At 64.7% G+C, this 18881-nt stretch overlaps 1 protein-coding gene across 2 annotated transcripts; it reads left to right on the top strand.

The window, feature by feature from the left end:
• The first annotated feature begins 1637 nt into the window (after positions 1 to 1637).
• NCLN (nicalin) lies at positions 1638 to 18881 on the top strand. Of its 2 annotated transcripts, none has more exons than XM_055344233.1 (15): positions 1638 to 1931; positions 6038 to 6228; positions 7000 to 7144; positions 7891 to 7985; positions 10457 to 10537; positions 12416 to 12519; positions 12905 to 12993; positions 13070 to 13209; positions 13378 to 13556; positions 14772 to 14859; positions 14943 to 14981; positions 15063 to 15223; positions 16691 to 16744; positions 16890 to 16968; positions 17150 to 18881. In XM_055344233.1, exons 1-15 carry the CDS (start codon positions 1748 to 1750, stop codon positions 17207 to 17209), a joined length of 1689 nt encoding a protein of 562 aa, XP_055200208.1. In that variant the 5' UTR covers positions 1638 to 1747; the 3' UTR covers positions 17210 to 18881. The 2 variants fall into 2 exon arrangements, with proteins under 2 accessions (XP_055200208.1, XP_055200207.1); XM_055344232.1 differs by having other exon boundaries at positions 15060 to 15223.

Genomic DNA, 18881 nt, shown 5'->3' with positions numbered 1-18881 from the left:
GGAGGAACAGGGACAGACGGAGGAATCGGGGATGAAGAGCACCAGGGCCAGGATGAGCTCTGTTTCTCTCCCCTGCCCTGCCAGGCCAGCCCTGATCCTCAGGCCCGGCGGCTCCCTGGCAGCGGCGGCAGACAGGACCTGGTGGGGTGGGGGTGGGGGCTCTGGGGCTCGCTTCTCATGCATCTCACTCATTCATTCACTGAACCACCGAGTGTCGGGCTCTCTTCTGGGCACAGGGCTTGCACCCCTAAGCAACCCGCTGCCAGACCCCGTAAAGGTCCCGCTCTGTGGGGGAGACAGACCCCCACACGGCATCTCAGGACGATGTTACCCCTGGAGGGGGGAGCAGATGCAGCAGAGCTGGGTGCGTTCTCTCCCTACCCACACGCCCTGAGCACTGAATGTGGGCCTGGCTCTTTCTGAGCTGGTTCACGGGGATCATTCTATTGGATTCTTACCCCTGAGGGGTGGGGAAAGGGTGTTGGATTATTACCATCATATCGGGCAGCTGAGAAAACAGGCTCCCAGAGGTGAAGCAGTCTGCCCAAGGTCACACAGCCCGGAAGGGGAGGCGCTGGGACTTGAATCCAAAATGCTGTGAGTCTGCGTCACCTCGCACCTGGGACAGAAGGGAGGCGGCCCTATGGGAGCCTGGACGTCAGCTCGCTGAGGGGGGGTCGGCCTTTCCTGATCTGCACCCCTGGCCTCAGCCTTCCCATCTGTAGGAGTGGGTATGACCCCTGGCTGGGACACAGTGCCTTCTTAGGGTCGCCACATTCGAAAATACAACCTTGGGACACCCAGTTAAATTTGCATTTTTGATGAACAATGAAAAATAAAAAATTGTTTCAAACTATGAGTATGCCCCAAATACGAATAAGCCTTAAGTATATATATATATATATTCCTCATCATCACCCCCTTCACGAACTCCAGGGTCCAGACTACAAGTCCCACAACCCATTGCGCCATCCCTTTAAGAAACTTCAATTATTTCTTTATTATTCTTTCATTCATTCAAAAATGGTATAACCCACCCACCGTGCGCCAAGCGTCGCACTAGGTTCTGGGGATACATCAACGCACGAAGCAGGCAGAAGTCTTTTCCCTCGCGGAGTTTAACATCTACGACCCTTGGCAGTTTTAAGTGATTTTTTTTTCATACTCCGTCCACGAAGACTACAACTCCCATGAGACCTTGTGCCCGCGTAGGAGGACTACAATTCCCAGGAGATTGCGCGCACTAGGCTGCCTCCCCCCTTTCCCCCCCTTGCCCCCCCCTTCTCGGCTCTCATCCCAACTTCCTTCCGGGTCGCAAGGTCATGTCCTGCCCTCGCCTCTCGCCTCCCCGCCCCCTCCCGCCACAAAGATAGCGTTTGAGAAAGTTCCGCTGCAAATAATTGCTTTCGAGTCTCCGCATTTTTCTGACTCGCGTGTCAGGTGACGCCTCATCCGCAGGCCTAGCCCAACAGTCCGTCACAGCGTCCCGTATTGCGATGTAACGGAGCCGGCCTACCACTCCCAGGAGGCTCCGCGCGCGCGCCAGGAGGACTACAACTCCCCGGAGGCTGCGCGGCGGGCGGGGCGGCCCGCGGCGGTGCCCGCAGGACCCCGGAGCAGGCGCGGGCTGCCCGGCGCGGCGCCCGCAGGACCCCGGCGGCTACCCATGCCGAGGTGAGTCCGCGGGAGCCGCCGCCGCCGCCGTCCCGTCCCGCCGCCGCCCCGCGCGGCCCCGCCGCCGGCCAGGATGCTGGAAGAAGCGGGCGAGGTGCTGGAGAACATGCTGAAGGCGTCGTGCCTGCCGCTCGGCTTCATCGTCTTCCTGCCCGCGGTGCTGCTGCTCGTGGCGCCGCCGCTGCCCGCCGCCGACGCGGCGCACGAGTTCACCGTGTACCGCATGCAGCAGTACGACCTGCAGGGCCAGCCCTACGGTGCGTGCGCCCGGCCCCGGCCCCGGCCCCCGAGCCCCGGCCGGGCCCGGAACCCGCAGCCGCCTGCTCCCCTCTGCCCGCTTCCCGGCGCTTCCCCGGCCGCCCCCGCGGTGCCCATCCTCCCCGGGCCGCGCCCCCGCGCCCAGAGCCCCCCCCCCCCCGGGGCAGTTCCAGCCGGTCCTGACCTCGGGGGCGCCCCGGAGCCGGGGTCCTGCTCCCCTCGGGGCTCAGGAGCTCTGATCACAGGCCCCGCGGCTGGGCCCCTGAGCCCCCCCTGCAGTCCTGGCGCCAGGGGGCTCCTGGGGTCCCTTGCCCCGGGAGCGTGGCCCCTCCCTCTGGTGCACACCCCTGCGCGGGGCTCGGCCTCCCCGCCCCACTCCCGCCCTCCGTCCAGGAGTCCCGGGTGCCTCCGACCCCGCTCCCCGCTCCGTGCCCTCCCTGACCTGCTGGGCCTGCACCCCGCTCCGCTCTCGCTCCCCCGTCCTGCTCCTTCTCCTCTCGGGGTCCTGACCCCAGCCCCAAGCCTAGATTCCCTCATCTCTGCTTCATTACAGCTGTCTCTGGCCTTCCAGAACCTTCCAGGCTCTGGTTTTTCTCTCGGCTCGCTGCCTTAGGTCCCTACGGGTCAAAGTCTGCCCTCTCCAGAGCGGGGCTCCCTCCGCAGTCCTGGGTCTTCTCGGCCCTGAGCCCACCTGCTCGTGGACTGGCCCCTCCTGTCTGAACACCTCAGGCCCAGCCTGACCCTGTGGATCCCCAGCCCAGCCCTGGGGGGGGGGGGGTGCGGTCCCAGCCTCCCATGGAGTCCTGTCCAGACTCCCCTTCGCATCCCTCCTCATCCCAGAGTTAGACCGTTGCTGTTTAGTGGTTGTCAACCCGGGGGTCGTTGGGTGATGACTTCACGGTTGTCACAGGTACAGAGGTCCTGGCATCGAGTGGGGGGTGGGCGGGGGTGCCAGGCAGCCCCGCACAGAGAAGCACTGGCCCTGCATGTCCACGGTGCCAGGGGGCAGACCCGGGGCAGGCGGGCTGAGCGATGCTCTTCAACCCGAGGCCTCAGGCTCTGGGTGGGGGGCGGGGAGGGAGGACCGGGAGCCCCCGGCCGTGGCACGTTCTCTGTGGCGTGCTTCACACTCTGCTGGGGAGGGGTCCTTACCCACACGGTCTGAGCCGTTCTGGGCCGTTCTGGGACGAGGGTGTGTGCCGTGTGCCAGGATGGGAGCCGCAGCCACAGGTGGTCCCTGCACCCCCGAGACGGCTCGAGACGGGGCTCGGGCAAGGCAGGAGGGGAATTTCGAGGGTTTGTCCATGTACCGAACCGAGCCCCAGCCTGGAGCTTCTGTTGGTTTCCCGGGGGAATCTGACTCCCGGAGGCCGGGGGCCCCGGATGTGAGATAAGCCGCTTCTCCAGATCCGAGTGGGTTTCTGTGTTGCCTTTTCCACTCCCCTCCCTTCCCGGAGCGCATCGCCCCGAAGCCCTGGGTTCCCCCCAGTCTGGGTCTCCACGCCCCCCGTCTCTGCCGCTCCCAGCGAGAAGCCCAGATGCTCCGTGCCTCACGCGGGGCGTCCGGGAAGACCTTGGGCTCCGGGGGTGAGCTCGGGGGTCTGGGGGGCGCCGCCTGCCCCGGCCAAGTGCTGCTTTGCGGCAGGAGGAGGCGGAGGCCCGGCTCCAGGTGCCCGCGTGAGGCCCCCGTGTGCGGCTCACTCGCCTCCTGGCCCCCGTGCCAGGCCCAGCAGGCTGCGTTCAGCCACCGGTGCTGGTGGGGGGACGTCGGCGCGGTGCTGGGAGGCGCGGCCCCTGGCGGAGGGGCCCTGGAGGGACCCCGGGTCCTTGAGAGCTGCCCTGCTGGCTCACCGCCCATGGCGCCCTCCCCAGTGTCCCAAGCCCCCCCTCCGAGCCCGCAGGCTCCCCGCCTCCTGCAGCAACCCTTGCTCTGGGTTTCTCTTCTTTCCTAACTTCCTGTTCGCTCCTCTTGAGAAACGCGGCTGGCTGCTGGGAAGGAAAGGCGTGTGCTGTTTCTGCTCAGGGTAATCCACCAGGTACAAGGCCGCGGGGTGTGACCTCACCCCCCTGCCAGGCAGACTCTGGCCCTCCCGAGGGCACGGCTGGCCTCCACCGCGCTCACCACCATGTGCCGGTGCTGCTCAAGTTGAGCGGCCCGCTCGAGCCCTGCTCCCTGCATGCCCTGGGCTGACCCGAGCCCCTAGGAGGTGGGGGCATCAGCACCCCAGCGCCCGTGCCAGCCCCCTCCACCCGGTGTTGTGGATAAAGTTTACTGGCGCACAGCCACTCCCTCTGGTTGGCATGCCTGCCTGGGACGGAGCTGAGCAGTTGAGACAGAGCTGGTGCGGCCAGCAGGGCGAGAGGGGTGACCTTCTGGCCCCCGACAGAGCCGTTGGCGAGCCCCGCTGGGGTCTGGGTCTGTTGCCAGAAGCCGTGACTTCTGTCCAGGGGTCCTGCGCTCACCTTCGTGGCACCTGCCAGGCCTGACCTCTTCCTGCCTAGACTGAGGGGTGAGGGCAGCCGCGCTGGCTCAGCAAAGAGGGGGCCTCTGCCCTTGGGACCCTCAGGGCCTGGGGGGGCTGGTGGCCCGCGTCCACCCAGCTCTGCTCTCCGCCTCCCTTTCTCTGGCTTCCTCCCTCTGGGTCCTGTCCTGCAGGGGCTCCAGGCCAGAAGACGCACACAGTAGGTCCCACGGGTGGCCCTGTGTCTCCACCCGCAGCTGAATCTGAGGGCCTCTGGGAGGCCGAGCACAGGACAGGTGGGGCAGGGGGAGGGGTGTCCCCAGCCCTGGAGAGCTTCAAGGACGCGCTGAAGGTCCTGCTGCCCTCTCCCTGCTCGGCTGTCCGGGGGCTCCCACAGGGGAGCCTGAATCAGAGAAAAGGCCCCTGGAGGGTTGGGGTGGAGGCGGGGGTGCCCCCTCCAGGCCTGGGCACGTGCCCCACCCTTGCTCCGTGGTCACAGGCCTCCCGCCCTGGAGATGGCCTTCCCCGTTGCAGCTGGGACGCCGTCCGCCTCCCTGACCAGCCCTACGGAGCCCTCCCCTGGAAGCAGGCCCTCTCCCACCTGTCTGCTTTCCCAGACCACGTCCCTGGGGGCTGGGCTGGTCCCGTGGCCTGGTGGCGGTCCCCCTGCGCCTGGACGCCCGTCGTGTCCCCCTGCGACCTTGACCTCCAGGACGGCGGAAGTCGGCCCACTTCTGTGCGTCCTCTTCTGAGTCACGCTCACTGTGTCCCAAACCAGAAGCCCCGGGGGCCACGTCCAGTCCCCACACACAACGTGGTTTGCTTGTTTAGCGCATCCTGGGTTGGCCTGCGGCTTTTGAAAGGTTCTGGAATCGTCGCTTACCTTTGCCGTTTGGGTGATTTGGTGTAAAAGTTGGGATTTCTGGCAGCATCCCCGTCAAGTGCCGCGACCGTGGGAGATGCCTGAGTCCGTTCCCGCAGCGCACGGGGCACAGACGGGGGTCTGCGCGTGCTGAGGGCCTGTGCGAAGTCCCGGGGATGTCAGCGCTCCTCCACGTTCCTGCGTTTGACGTCCGCGTGGCTTCTTGCGGCGGGTTTTCTCTGGCAGCAGTGCTCTCTGGGCATCAGTGCATGGGTGGTCTGTCTGGGGGAGACCCCCCCCCCCCGGCCCCTGCCTTAGAAAAACTGTGCGTGCCCTGGTTCTGAGCCACTCCTTCTCCTTGCGGAGGGGGCAGGTTCAGTTTCCTGGAAACTCCGGCTCTAGCGCTCTCCCTGATTTTCTGGAGCTTTCTTCAGCTCTCAGAAGAGGTGGGAGGTGGCCCTTGGGTTTAGAGCAGGGGCTCCTCCCCCCCCAGGCAATCTTGTCCCAGGGGGACACTGGGCCATGTCTGGGACATCTGTGGTTGTCACGGTGGGAGACCATCCAGCTCCTGGCGGCACGGAGCAGGTGGGGGCTGGGAATGCTGCTCAGTCCCCCCCCCCCACCGGCGCCCGGGGTGGGGATCGTGACTCCGCAGGTTGGAGCGAGCACTGCGTCCATGATGCCCGTGGCCCAGTGGCAGACCCTGAGGGCTCCCGAGTTGGTGGTTTCCAGGTAGGGGTCCCGGCGCCCCACTGAGGGAGGCCCTCCCTGCCCCCTGCAGGCACCCGGAACGCAGTGCTCAACACAGAGGCCCGTACCATCGACGCCGACGTGCTGAGCCGGCGCTGCGTGCTCATGCGGCTATTGGACTTCTCCTACGAGCAGTACCAGAAGGCTTTGCGGCAGTCGGCCGGCGCCGTGGTCATCATCCTGCCGCGGGCCATGGCTGCCGTGCCCCAGGACGTCATCCGGGTGAGTGTCCAGCCTCCTTCCACACAGACTCGGGTCCGGGAGCTTCCACAGAAGAAAGAGCACTGGGTTTGGAGTCAGCTAGGTGACCTGGGGCACGTTGCTTCACGCCCGTGTGCCCTCTGCCCTTCAGAAGGCGGGATGTTTGCTTCATCGTTGCCTCCTCCCGCCCCGAGGGACACTGGGCCGTGTCTGGGCTCGGCTGTGCTCAGGATGACTGGCCGCCAGCGGGAGGGGCTGGGGATGCTGCTCAGAGTGACCCACCCCACGTACGAAGTGCGGAGAGGGGGCTCTGCTTGGATGAGCCGGCTTGGTAGGATCCCGTGAGACCCCTCGGATGAAGATGCATCTGCAGACGGGGAGCAGGTGTGGGGTGGTGGAGGCAAGTGCTCGGTGCCGGGCACCTGGTACCCACGGGTGGGTGCCCGCCATCAGCCTTAGGGTGCCAGCATCTGTCGCCCACTCGCAGCTGAGGGCGTGATGGCCAGTGGGGCTGGGATCAGTCCCCGGTGACCCCAGACCTGACCGGCTCCTTCGCCCGTTCTCCCAACCTGCTTCCCCCCCGATGGGTACCCCTGGGGGCCCCGTGGGCATTGCCACCCTCACCTGTTCCTCCGTCCTCATCCTGTTGTACCCTGGCCCCGTCCCATCCTTTTTTCTGGCGTGAGTTTAGCCTTGTTAGCCAGCCCCAGAGTTGGTGTGCCTGCATTCCCGGGACAGCCTCTGGGCCCCCACCCCACCCTGGAAGCCCTCTCAGTGTGTGTTTCTTTGCAGCAATTCATGGAGACCGAGCCCGAGATGCTGGCCATGGAGACCGTCGTCCCTGTGTACTTCGCCGTGGAGGACGAGGCCCTGCTCTCCATCTATGAGCAGACACAGGCTGCGTCCGCCGCCCAGGGCTCTGCCTCTGCCGCTGAAGGTAGGCTCCTGGGGTCCTTCCCGTTGAGGCTGTGGCCTCACCCAGCCCTTTCCAGGACCCTGTCTCACACCTGCTGTGCTGCAGCCTCGGGGCTGGAGGCCAGGACTTTGCATTTTGCAGCCCCCACCCCACCGCTCACTCCTGTGAAAACAGAAGCTCGAGAGCTGCTAATTTGGAGGGAGGGGTTTCCCAGGTGCCTGTGGATGGTTTAAGGAAAACAGGGGCGTCTGTTCACCTGCTGATGACACTCTCAGTGTCAGCATCGTGCTTGGGCCCATCGGGGCAGAGCAGCGGCGTCGTTGGGGAAGGAGGACACGTTTCTTCTGCACCGTGGGCCAGGGATGGGCCAGGGACATCCCATCCATGAGCTTGGGGCAGGGCCGGGGGCTGTGGAGAGTGAGCTAGCTAAAGTAGTCGAAGGAACGCCACAGAACGGACCCGCCTGGCCTTCCGTTCTCCCCCGTGGAAGTGGCGGGTGTAACGGGAAGCCGGCGCTCGGAGCTGGCACGGGGGCGCGTGTCTCCCCTGCCGGCCGGCTGGGGCTGGGGAGCGGGGTCAGCAGCCCGCTCTGGACCCAGGCTCTTTCCCGCACCGTCACCACGTCTTGCTGGAGCTCACGGGGCGCTTCTGCATACAGCTTGGCTTAGCCCGGACCCCTGCCTTCTGGGGCCTTGGGGCCACGGGGATGCCGGCCTGGGTCCGGGAGCCCCCAGGGCTTGGGCTGACCCTGCCCTACCCGTCCTCAGTGCTGCTCCACACCGCCACTGCCAACGGCTTCCAGATGGTCACCAGCGGGGTCCAGAGCAAGGCCGTGAGCGACTGGCTCATCACCAGTGTGGAGGTGAGTGCCCCGCCCTGTGTGCCACACTGAGACCCGGGACAGGGGGCACTCGGGCTCCCTGAGCTCCCCCCCACCCGCTCCCCCCTGGAGGGACCTTCTGATAGGGAAATTGAGTCAAATCTCCCACTTTCTGTCACCATCCCTGGCTGCACATGGAGCCTCCTCATCCTGCTTCAGGGCCTTTGCACTGGCTGTCCTTGCCTCACAGAGAGCTCTCTCTCCCACAGTGGGTGCTCCTCTTCATCATATAATAGTCCTTCTAGTGCTGCATCCCTAGAAGTCCTCAGAACTTTTTGGGGCCACACACCCCGTTTCAGAGCTTAGCTGAAATGGGAGGGTGTCAAGCTCTGGACGTGGAAGTAGCCGATTAAAACAACAAGCCAAATGCGAGAGAGTTCAGCCTGTCATCACCTACGGTGGTGGTGAAGGCAGGGGTCTGGGCCAGAGGAGACCCCGGCTCTGCTGCCCTCCTCCCCCTGGTCGAGGGTCAGCCCCCCCCCCCCCGGCAGACATGTGGGGCTTGGACAAAAGGCCCCAGCACTTGTGTGGACGCGGGGCCGGAGTGTCTTCTCTGGTGTCGTGTCCCCCGCCCCAGTGAAGAGGTCGCCCTGAGACCCTCACAGAGGCCCCGGCCCGGGGCTGAGTGCTTGGTGGCAGCCCGCCAGCTAGCAGCGCCCGGTGTGCCCCAAATTAGTGCGGGGGCAGCCCTCTAGGTAAGGCCTTGGATGCATCCGGTTTCGGGCCTGAAAAGCCACAGATTGGTTTTACCAGGAGCTGCAGCCCCGCGCTGCCACACCAGACCCGTCCGGGCTGCACTTTCTCTTGAGCAATCGTCCCACCTGACTCATTTAGGAGCCGCGTGTCCTCGGGTCCTTTCCCATCAGCCTGAGTGTCAGAGGCACTGAGACCGTGTTTGTTGCGTCTCCTGTGAGGTCCCCAGAGCCAAAGGAGGAGCCCAGTGCCCAGTGGGCACCTAGCGAGCACTCGTCCCTGAGCCTGCTGGTCCCCCCAGGTCCCCATGGCTTCCACCAGACGGGGCAGGGCTACTGGCCAGCCCGTGGTGTTGGCGCTCGGGCACGGGTGGGACTCGGGTGGAGCGACGCTCCAGAACTGAGTGAGTCCACCCGTCCGGAGCCCCGCTGTTAGGGAGCAGCAAGCGAGATGCATTTCCTTCCTTGAGGAACTCACTTAGGGTTGGAGGGAGGCGTGAGGGCAGCAAACAGGCAGGTGGACACAGCGGGGAGGGGCTCTGGGTGGAGGACGTGGGGCAGGGGGTGCTGGGCGGCCCAGCAGGGTGGCCAATGGGACTGGACGGGCCAGCGACGTGGTCAGTGGGGCCGGATGGGCCGGCGGGGTAGCCAGCGGGACTGGACAGGCCGGTCACGTCAGCAGGGCTGGATGGGCCGATTCAGGATGTGGGGAGGCCCCTGCCTTGTCTAAGTGATCAGGGAGGTTACAGATCAAGGAGTTTCCTTAAAACTGTGGAGGATCGTGGCCGTTTGGGCAGAGAAAGCTCCCAGGAGCCAGAGCCCTCGTGGTCAAGCTCCCGAAGGTCGGGCTGAGCAGCTGCTGGTCGGATTTGCTGTGGGTGAGGAGCAGCTGGGGTCGGGGGGTCCCTCCCAGCACCAGGAGGTCTGTTTCAGCCTGGCTGCCCTGGCCTTTGCTTCCAGAATCCTCTGCCCTGCCTCGAGCCCTCTGCCACCCGTTGTCTGTGTGGACATGGGGTGCCCCCTCCCCCCGTTCTCCCGACCCTGTGGTGCCAGCATTGGCCTGTCGGTCGGGGAAGGAGGCCCGGGCCTCTAGGGTCAGCAGCACGCCCACGGTCTCGAGCCAGGAGTCCCACCTGGGCTGTGGCCCTGGGTCTCGGGTGGCTTGCTGTGGGCGGCCGCCAGGAGAGCTTCACTCCGACACGGCCGAGGCCTTCCCGGGGCTCGCCCTCTGCTCGGGAGCATCAGGAAGACGGGCCCGGCCGTGAGCTGGCAGGGGCCCCGCGCTGTGCCGTCTGACCCCGGTGCACCTCGGGACTGGCACTCGGACGGCAGGAGTGGACGCTGAGGCATTTGCTGGCGGAAGGCCGTTCTCGTCTGTCACCCGTGTGACTTCAGTGAGGGCCAGTTCACGTGGCCAAGGTGGCAGCCCGGGTGTGGGCGCCGGGACCTGGCCCGTGGCCGCGGTCGGTACCGGCTGCTTGTCCTCGTCAGCAGAGCTCTCCCGCCGGCCCGTCAGGGCTGGGGGCTCCGCCGTCGAGGATGGGCTGGGTCTCAGGTTGGGGGGGTCGGCGCGCCACGGCTCCCTTGACTTTCTTCTGTAAATAAAGTTTTATTGGCACGTGGCCACAGGCTCTCATTCGCATGTTGTCTGTGACGAGGCAGCCAAGCCGGAAATGCTGCCCCGCCGCGTGGGGGAGGCCGGCGCTGTTTCTGGCCGCTGGGGTCCAGCCAGTGTGCGCTTCACAGACCGTCTCTCTGCAGGGGCGGCTGACGGGGCTGGGTGGAGAAGACCTCCCGACCATTGTCATCGTGGCCCACTACGATGCCTTCGGAGTAGCCCCCGTATGTATGCGTGCTCTTTGGGGGAGGGGCACGGGCACCCCCCACCCCCCCTCTGCTCCCGGCACTGCTTCGGGCTAGCTCGGGGTGGGGGTCAGAGCAGCAGCACCCACCCTCTCAGGGCCCAGGGCGTCGTCACGAAGCAGAAATGGGCTAACCTGAGGCGGGTCTTGTGGCCTGGCCCCCACAGCCAGCAGGTGCCCAGGCCGGGGATCAGGATTAGGTCTGCGTCAGGGTCCCCAGGTGCGGGGGCGGGGCGGGGACACCAGGGTCCTCTCCCGGGTGACCCACAGGACACGCTCAGTTCCCCCAACACGAGCCGTGAGTATGCACGCAAGGTGTGGTCTCGGGGCCTGGGAGAGAACAGGCGCCCAGGTTCTCCGCGGGGGTCGGTCTCGTGGGTCCCTCTGCCCGGCTCAGCCGGGCCCCCAGGCTCAGGAGGGCAGCAGGTGCTCAGCACGAACCCCTTGTCTGCACAGATGGTTCAGGGACTCGAGTCTTCCACCCACGAGGGAGGCAGGAGCCCAGAGTCCAGTTCAGACGCCGAGGAGGGCCAGGCGTGTTTGCTGGGCCCCAGACCTGCCCGGGGCCGTGCTCTCAGAGCCCCTGGCACAGCGAGGTTAAGGCTCACGCCAACGCGTGAACAGTGCCCGTGTCTTCATCAGGCATGTTTTGCTTTGAAAGACGAATCAGCTGAACCAGAGAGGTGGCCAGTGGCAGCCTGGTCGGAGGTCCTGACCGTGCGACCGATGGTGGGCAGCTGTTCCAGGCCCCACCCGGCCTAGCAGGCAGGGCCTCAGCGGTCACCTCAGAGTGCCCGGCCTGCTCATCAGTCTCCCTCCTCAGCTGACCAGGAGCCTCTTGGGATCCTCCTAATCTCCTCCAATCCCTGCTGTGGAGCTTTTATCCATTTTTATTTATTTTTGAGATGGAATTGACATAACATTTGAGTTGTTTCCCTAGAATGTGTATTTTAGTGCGTTGTAGGACATCCACAGAGTTGTGCCACCGTGGTCATCTACTTCCAGAACATTCCATCTTAGAAGCCATGTCCCTGTCAGCAGCCACCCCCCAGAGCCCCCTCCCCGTCTGTGGACAAGCTTGTCCTGGACGTGTCATACATGTGGACTCACTGCGTGGCCTCCTGTGTCTGGTTCCCTCCCTGAGCATCGTGGGGCCATCTATCTCTGAATTCTTTTATTTTTTAAAAAAAAATTTCTTGAAAGATTTTATTTTATTTATTCATGAGAGACAGAGGAAGCAGAGGAGAAGCAGGCTCCCTGCTGGGAGCCCGACCTGGGACTTCCCAGGTCTCCAAGATCACACCCTGGGCCGAAGGTGGCGCTAAACCGCTGGGCCACCTGGGCTGCCCTCTCCCTGAATTCTAATAGTGTCAATACATGACATGTCAGTGTGTGGATTGTGACCTTGGGAGGGTCCCAAGCCCCATCATAGAATCCAGGTTTTTTTTACTTCCCAAGATCCCATCATGCTGTCGGGGATGTCGCTTTAGATGATAGGATCCAGAGGAGTTGGGGGCTTTCACAGCCAGAGGGAACCTGTGCCGACCCCACTCCCAGCAGCATGGGCGGGCAGCCATCCTGGGGACCATACCAAGGCGGCCGCCCAGGGCTCTAGGCTCTGCATTCTGCACGGAGGTTCCCGCGGGCATGGGGCAGAGTGTTGGGGAGAGCGCGCTGGGCTCTGTGTCCCGGGGGCTCTGCCCTGCAAACCCGGAGCGCCGTCATTCTGGGGTTAGAGCAGAGCGGTGTCCACAGGCAGGTGGGGGCTGTTAGCAGCCACAGGCACCGTGGTAGGGGCAGCAAGGTCCACCGCGGGACCTGGGGCTGACCGCTGGCCTTGTCTCCCTCCTGCCCACAGTGGTTGTCGCACGGTGCGGACTCGAACGGGAGCGGCATCTCCGTGCTGCTGGAGCTCGCCCGCCTCTTCTCCAGGCTCTACACCTACAAGCGCACCCACGCTGCGTACGTGACAGCCGGGCGGGAGGGGCTGCCGGGAGGGTGGAGCCGCTGGGTACAGGGGCTCACGCACCCCAGGAATGACTGCGTCTGAATCGAGGGCCCCCTGTGTACCAGGCCTGGAGCTGAGCCCCACCCAGATCCTGCACCCCAGGGCCCGGCATCCTTTCTGGGGATGTTTGCTGTCATCACAGCTGGGGGTGTCCTGGAGCCAGGGATGCTGCTCAGCCCCCCACAGTGCCCTGGACACCCCCAGAGAGTCTGCTTTGCCAGGACAGGGAGACCCTGCTCGGAAGGCTGCTCAGGGTTCAGTACTTATGGGGAGACCACCTCCTTGTCGGGGTCCTGGTCACTCGCCTGCAATGCTCATACCCCACTTCCCTCACACCAGGTACAACCTTCTCTTCTTTGCCTCTGGAGGGGGCAAGTTCAACTACCAGGGCACCAAGCGCTGGCTGGAAGACAACTTGGACCACACAGGTGAGTGGCCCTGTGTGACCTGGGGCTGGGGCCATGGCCCTTCCTGCGTCTCCCAACCAGCTCGGCCGCCCCGCAGATTCCAGCCTGCTCCAGGACAACGTGGCCTTCGTCCTGTGCCTGGACACCGTGGGCCGGGGGGACAGCCTGCACCTGCATGTGTCCAAGCCACCCCGCGAGGGGACACTGCAGCACGCCTTCCTGCGGGAGCTGGAGGCGGTAGGTGCTCTCCTGACCCGGGGCCAGGGAGTGGGGCCCCTCAGGGCAAGGGAGGTTCGGCAGGGACCTGGGATCCTCCCAGCTGTCAAGACCCCCTGTGGACATCCGTGGACGGAAATGGCCAGGACCAAGGCGGGAGCACCACCCTGACAGCGCCACTGCTCGCAGGTGGCCGCCCACCAGTTCCCGGAGGTGCGGTTCTCCATGGTGCACAAGAAGATCAACCTGGCGGAGGACATCCTGGCCTGGGAGCACGAGCGCTTCGCCATCCGCCGGCTGCCTGCTTTCACCCTGTCCCACCTGGAGAGCCATCGCGACGGCCAGCGCAGCAGCATCATGGATGTGAGGTGGGCGCAGCCGCAGCCCCGGGGCCTCCCCTCCACCCACAGCTGCCCTGTGCGAGCCTTTGGGCCCGGGTGTAGACGCAGACGTCGGGGGGAGTGGACCTCAGGTGTGGGTGGTGGCGACTCAAGGAATGGGACGGAGGAGGGTGGCCAGCCTGAACCTGGTGAGGGGGGAGCTGGGTCGGATTACAGAGACCCCCCTACGTGAGGGTTGAGTGAGTGGCTTGGGGGCCCTTGGCCCCCAGGTGTGAGGTCCAGACCCCACATGTGCCCCCCCAGATGCTGGGCACCTCGGTCTGCCCTGTGGCTCAGATGCTGCCGCTCCTCCCCCGGGGCCTTTGTGCGGCTGTGTGGAGGCCTGGACAGTGGTGTCCTGTCTCGTACCTCCTCAGGGAGCCCTCCCCCACCTTCCTTCCTCACATTACCTCTCGTCAAGACCCTGGGCACCTCTGGTTTCTGCCACCATAGGACTTTGCTTCCCGTCTGTGTCTCCCAGTGGTGGGTCGGCCCTGCATGGGGCCGGGGTTTTATGAGCAGGTGCGGGCAGAGGTGTTGACTGTTCCTGGGACATCAGGGAAGCTTCCTGGAGGAGGTGGTGCCAGAGCCAAGGGGAATGAGCCAGGAGAAGGGTGTTCCAGAGCCTAGGGAGCTGGAGCAAAGGAGTGCACTCTCTCCGCCCTCCCGGGAGGCCCGGCACCACACAGCCGCCCAGTCAGCAGTGTCGGCGCTGGTTTGCACCGCGCTCCTTTCACGGGTCTGTGTCGCTGGCAGTACTTGGGGTCCCTTGGCCTGCAGTCCCCCAGTCTTTGCCCCTGGGGTCGGATTGTCCCCCTGTGCGTATGCGCGTCTCCCCTTCCTGTGGGGGCATCGGATGAAGGGCTGTGCTCCTCCAACGCGACCTCGCCTGTACCCGCCTCTTCCGTGGAGGCCCTGCCTCCAAACCAGGCCGGTTCCCAGGTTCCGGGCGGGAGCGACCGTGGGGAGCACCGTTCACCCACTGGGCACCACCTCGGCTCTGCCATGCCCACGTCCCCAGCGATGAGCGGGCCCAGAGCTGTGCAGCCCTTCCGGCAGACGCTGGGCAGGCGCCCGCCCTGAGGCCGCTGTGGCTTTGCTGGTTTTCATTATTGTGGAAAATATGCTTGGGCTTTTTCGGGTGATTTAAAGGGACGCCCGTTCCAGACACCGGTGTTTGTTTTCCTCAACTCCTGCCCTAAGGTCCCGGGTTGACTCTAAAACTCTGACTCGCAACACCAGGCTCATTGCAGAGGCCCTGACCCGGGTCATCTACAACCTGACCGAGAAGGTGAGGCCCCCGCCACGCCCACTGGCCCCTGGCACCCCCCGCCCGCGGGTCAGACTCAGGGTGCGTCCCTCCTCTCTCCACAGGGAACCCCCCCGGACATGCCGGTCTTCACGGAGCAGATGGTAACGGTGGGGGCAGAGGGGCGGGGGGGGGGCACTGGCAGGGGGGGGTGTCCCCTGACCATGGCCGCGCCCCCGCAGCAGATCCAGCAGGAGCAGCTGGACTCAGTGATGGACTGGCTCACCAACCAGCCGCGGGCCGCCCAGCTGGTGGACAAGGACGGCACGCTGCTCAGCACGCTGGAGCACTACCTGAGCCGCTACCTGAAGGAGGTGAAGCAGCACCACATCAAGGCCGACAAACGGTGAGCCGCCTCGCCTGCACCCGTCGCCTGTGGCTCGCCGCTGAGCAGGCTCGTCTGGAGCCTCCCACCCTGGGTGCGAGGTTGAGCACGTAAAGCAGTGGACCAGAAATAAAACAATCCATAGGAAGTACAGGGATTCTGTTAAATGTGAATTTCACATAAATGGTTTGTTTTTTTTTTGTTTTTTTTGTTTTTTTTTGGTGTAAGTATATCTCACAGGATGTTTGGGACATACTTATACCAGAAGCCATTTCTTTTTTGTCTGAAAATCGCACATAACCGACGTTCTATGTTTTATTGGGCAGCCCTATTCCCCCACCCACCCTCTGGTTCTTTCGTGCTCTGGGTGTCAGGCGGCTTGTGCCCGGGGTCCCCCACCTGCCCTCAGGATGCTCCTCCCCACCGTGGGCCACCTGGGTTTTGTCTTTTTTCCATTCCGTGCTTCAGGGCTCCCCACTTGGCCTTGTGAGGAAGGGCACCTGCCACTGTCCGCCGGTAGGAGATGCCCCCACACCACATGGTGCCCCTCGCTGGCTCTCGGCCTTTGCCCACTCACGGTGTGCAAGAGTTCGGGCTCTTGGACAGAAGAGGAAACTGAGGCCCAGAGTGGACCCAAGGCTGTGGAGCCAGGGCCTCCGGTTCCCAGACCATGATCGCCTTCCCTCCGTGCTCTCCAGACCAGGAGACTCTCCACAGAGTCACCCTACTTTGTTTTTATTTAAAGATCATATTTATCGGGGTTCCTGGGGGCTCCGTCGTGAGGCGTCTGTCTGCGGCTCAGGTCATGGTCCCATGTCAGGCTCCCTGCTCATTGGGGAATCTGCTTCTCCCTCTGCCCGCCCCCTCCCCCCCCCCCCCCCCCCCGCCGACCTTGTGCTCACACAGTCTCGCTTTCTCAGTAAGGACATAAAATCTTACTTATTTGAAAGCGAGAGAGAGCTCGGTGCAGTGGGGGTGGGGAGGGCGACTCTCAGGCCGACTCCAGCTGGGCTCAGCGCAGGGCTGTCTCACCACCGAGATCATAACCTGAGCCAAAACCAAGAGTCAGACACCCAACCGACAGCCACTCAGGCGCTGCTCCCTCATTTTTTTTTTTTTTTTTAAGATTTTATTTACTTATTCATGAGAGAGAAAGAGGCAGAGACAGAGGCAGAGGGAGAAGCAGGCTCCATGCAGGGAGCCCGATGTGGGACTCGATCTCAGAACTCGGATTACGCCCTGAGCTGAAGGCAGACGCTCAACCACTGAGCCACCCGAGTGCCCCCCCTTTGTTTTTCAAGAGTATGATTGACACCCAGAAAAGCAGCAGAGACCCCAGAATAGAGGCTAGTCCTTCCCCAGGAGGGTCATCGGCAGCCTCGTGCTCGCGCGCCCTCCCCGTCCCGGGCTGGCGGGGCCTCCGGGTGGGCTGGTGTGTGGGGGCCGTGGGAGGTGGCCGGGCTGTGGGTGAAAGTGCTCTCTCCCCAGGGACCCCGAGTTTGTCTTCTATGACCAGCTGAAGCAGGTGATGAACGCCTACAGGTGAGCCACCCTGGACCAGCAGCCGTGGCGCCCCTGGGTCACGGCCTGGGGTGCGTGGTCCGGTGTCATCTGGGGACATCTGGGGGTGGTGAGGTGAGGCAGGCTGGTAGCCACGTGGTCCCCTGACCCTGCCTACCGCCCTCAGGGTCAAGCCCGCCATCTTCGACCTGCTTCTGGCCGTGTGCATAGGCGCCTACCTCGGGATGGCCTATACGGCAGTCCAGGTGAGCAGGGGGGAGGGAGGTACAGGTGGGAGGCCAGGCCCCCCCGTGGGAGGGGCGACCTGGCCAGGTGAGCCCTCGGCCCCCATGCTCGCTGCCTGGGAGCGGTGGCCCCACAGCGGGCCTGGCCTTCCTCGGGGTGGCTTTGCCCCCAGCCTCACTCGAGCCCTCCCGCTGCCTGCAGCACTTCGACCTCCTGTACAAAACAGTTCAGAGACTGCTCGTGAAGGCCAAGACGCAGTGACGGGGCCCTCGCCCGCGCCGCGAGCCCCTGCCTGCCGCCACTCCCCACTCCTCCGCGCAGGAGGGCAAGGCTCCGCCCCCGGCTCAGGCCGAAACCCTGAATTAGAGCTTTTCTGTGTTGCTCTTGAGGACTTGGGGGATTCTTTCTCTGTTTTGTCCTTTGAACTCCCTCGGAGGAGCGTTTGGTGGAGGTCCCCAGGGGCCAGGCCACAGACTTGGGGATGCGTCTGCAGAGGAGCCCCCAGCCCCAGAGGCGGCCCCGCAGCCCTCAGGGCTCGCCCACTGTGGACGACAGAGGAGACGTGCCCAGCACCGCCTCAGCGTCCCTCCTCTGGCCCACGACCGACCGACCGACAGACGGACCGATGGACCGCAGCCCGAGGGGCAAGGGGCCTCCTTCGCCCACCACACCGGCCAGACCACTCTCTGCTGACTCAGATGCTCCCCCTCTGGTCTGAAGAAGGGCAGCACTGGCCTCTAGGTCCCCAGGTCCTGACCCCTCCCTGTGTCCCCCACCCTGGCCCGGGCTGCGGGGAGCCGCCTCAGGGTGCAGCCTTGGAATGCGTCTCCCTCGAGCCCCCGTGGACACTGGTGCCCTGAAGACCCGGCGGCCTCCCGGCCCGGCTCCCTGTGCCATTGACCTTCATGTGTGTTTCTTACCGTCTGCCCCCACCCACGTGCCCTGGGGAGCTTGGGCCTGCCCCCCAGGAACCTGGGTGCCTTTGGAGCCCCAGGGGCAGGAGGCAGCCGTGGAGCAGAGAGGAGGCCCCTACCCGCCCCCACCCCTTCCCTGACCTCAGGCTCTCTGGGCCTCGGTTTCCTCATCTGTAGAAAGGAGGTGTGTGCTGGGGCAGCTGGTGACCCCGTGTCCTAGGAGGGCGTCCAGGCTGGGGGTCCAGGGAGAGCATTTGCTGGAGAGGATGTGGCCGCGGCCCCCATGGGGCTGCCCTCCCAAGGACCTGGGATATGGGGAGGACGGTCCAGGCCCGAACCCCACAGATGAGGCTTTTGTAGGGGAGGGGGTGCGGAGGAGGCGTCTAGCGCTGCTGAGATTGATCTCAGGGAGACCCAGGCGTACAGATTCATTAGCAATATAATCATTTAGGCGTTCTGAGCTAAGGGCAGGGTCGTCATGAGGGAGAGGGCTCTGGGCGCCCGCCTCAGCTTCCAGGGAGGCCTTAATAAGGTGTGGGGGACCCCAGCTCCCTCCGTGTGCCCCCAGCCAGCCCCCCTCAGAAGCCAGCTCGCCACTTGCTGCGGGGACGGGGATGGGCTCCTGGGGGCCGCGTCTCTAACTCCGCCTCGGGCCTCCTGCCTTCCGAGCCGACCCCCCCCCCCGCAGGGCTGTGGTCCCAGCCTCCCAGGGTGGGGCAGGCATGGGGGCCACAGGCTCTCCTGTCCCCCTCACCACCCCCTCCCCGCAGCCAGTCTTCCCCCAGAGACTGTTTACCGAAGCCGGGCTGAAGCCCAGCCAGCCCGGCCGCCTGCGGGGGGCAGGACGCGGGCACCGGCGTTGGCTCAGGCGCCCAGTGGGTGTCCTCGGTGTTGGCTCAGGCGCCCAGTGGGTGTCCTCCTCCCGGGGGCGGGATGTCAGGACTGCCAACTGTTCAGGGCTCAGGCTGGTTGTGGGACGCACTTGGACGATCAGAAAATAAAGCCATATCGAATGATGA

The sequence above is a fragment of the Nyctereutes procyonoides genome, unplaced genomic scaffold (genome assembly GCF_905146905.1).
Source record: "Nyctereutes procyonoides isolate TBG_1078 unplaced genomic scaffold, NYPRO_anot_genome, whole genome shotgun sequence".
Classification (NCBI taxonomy): Eukaryota; Metazoa; Chordata; class Mammalia; order Carnivora; family Canidae; genus Nyctereutes; species Nyctereutes procyonoides.
Note: the sequence above shows the minus strand (reverse complement) of the source record. Positions and strands in the feature narration are given on the sequence as shown.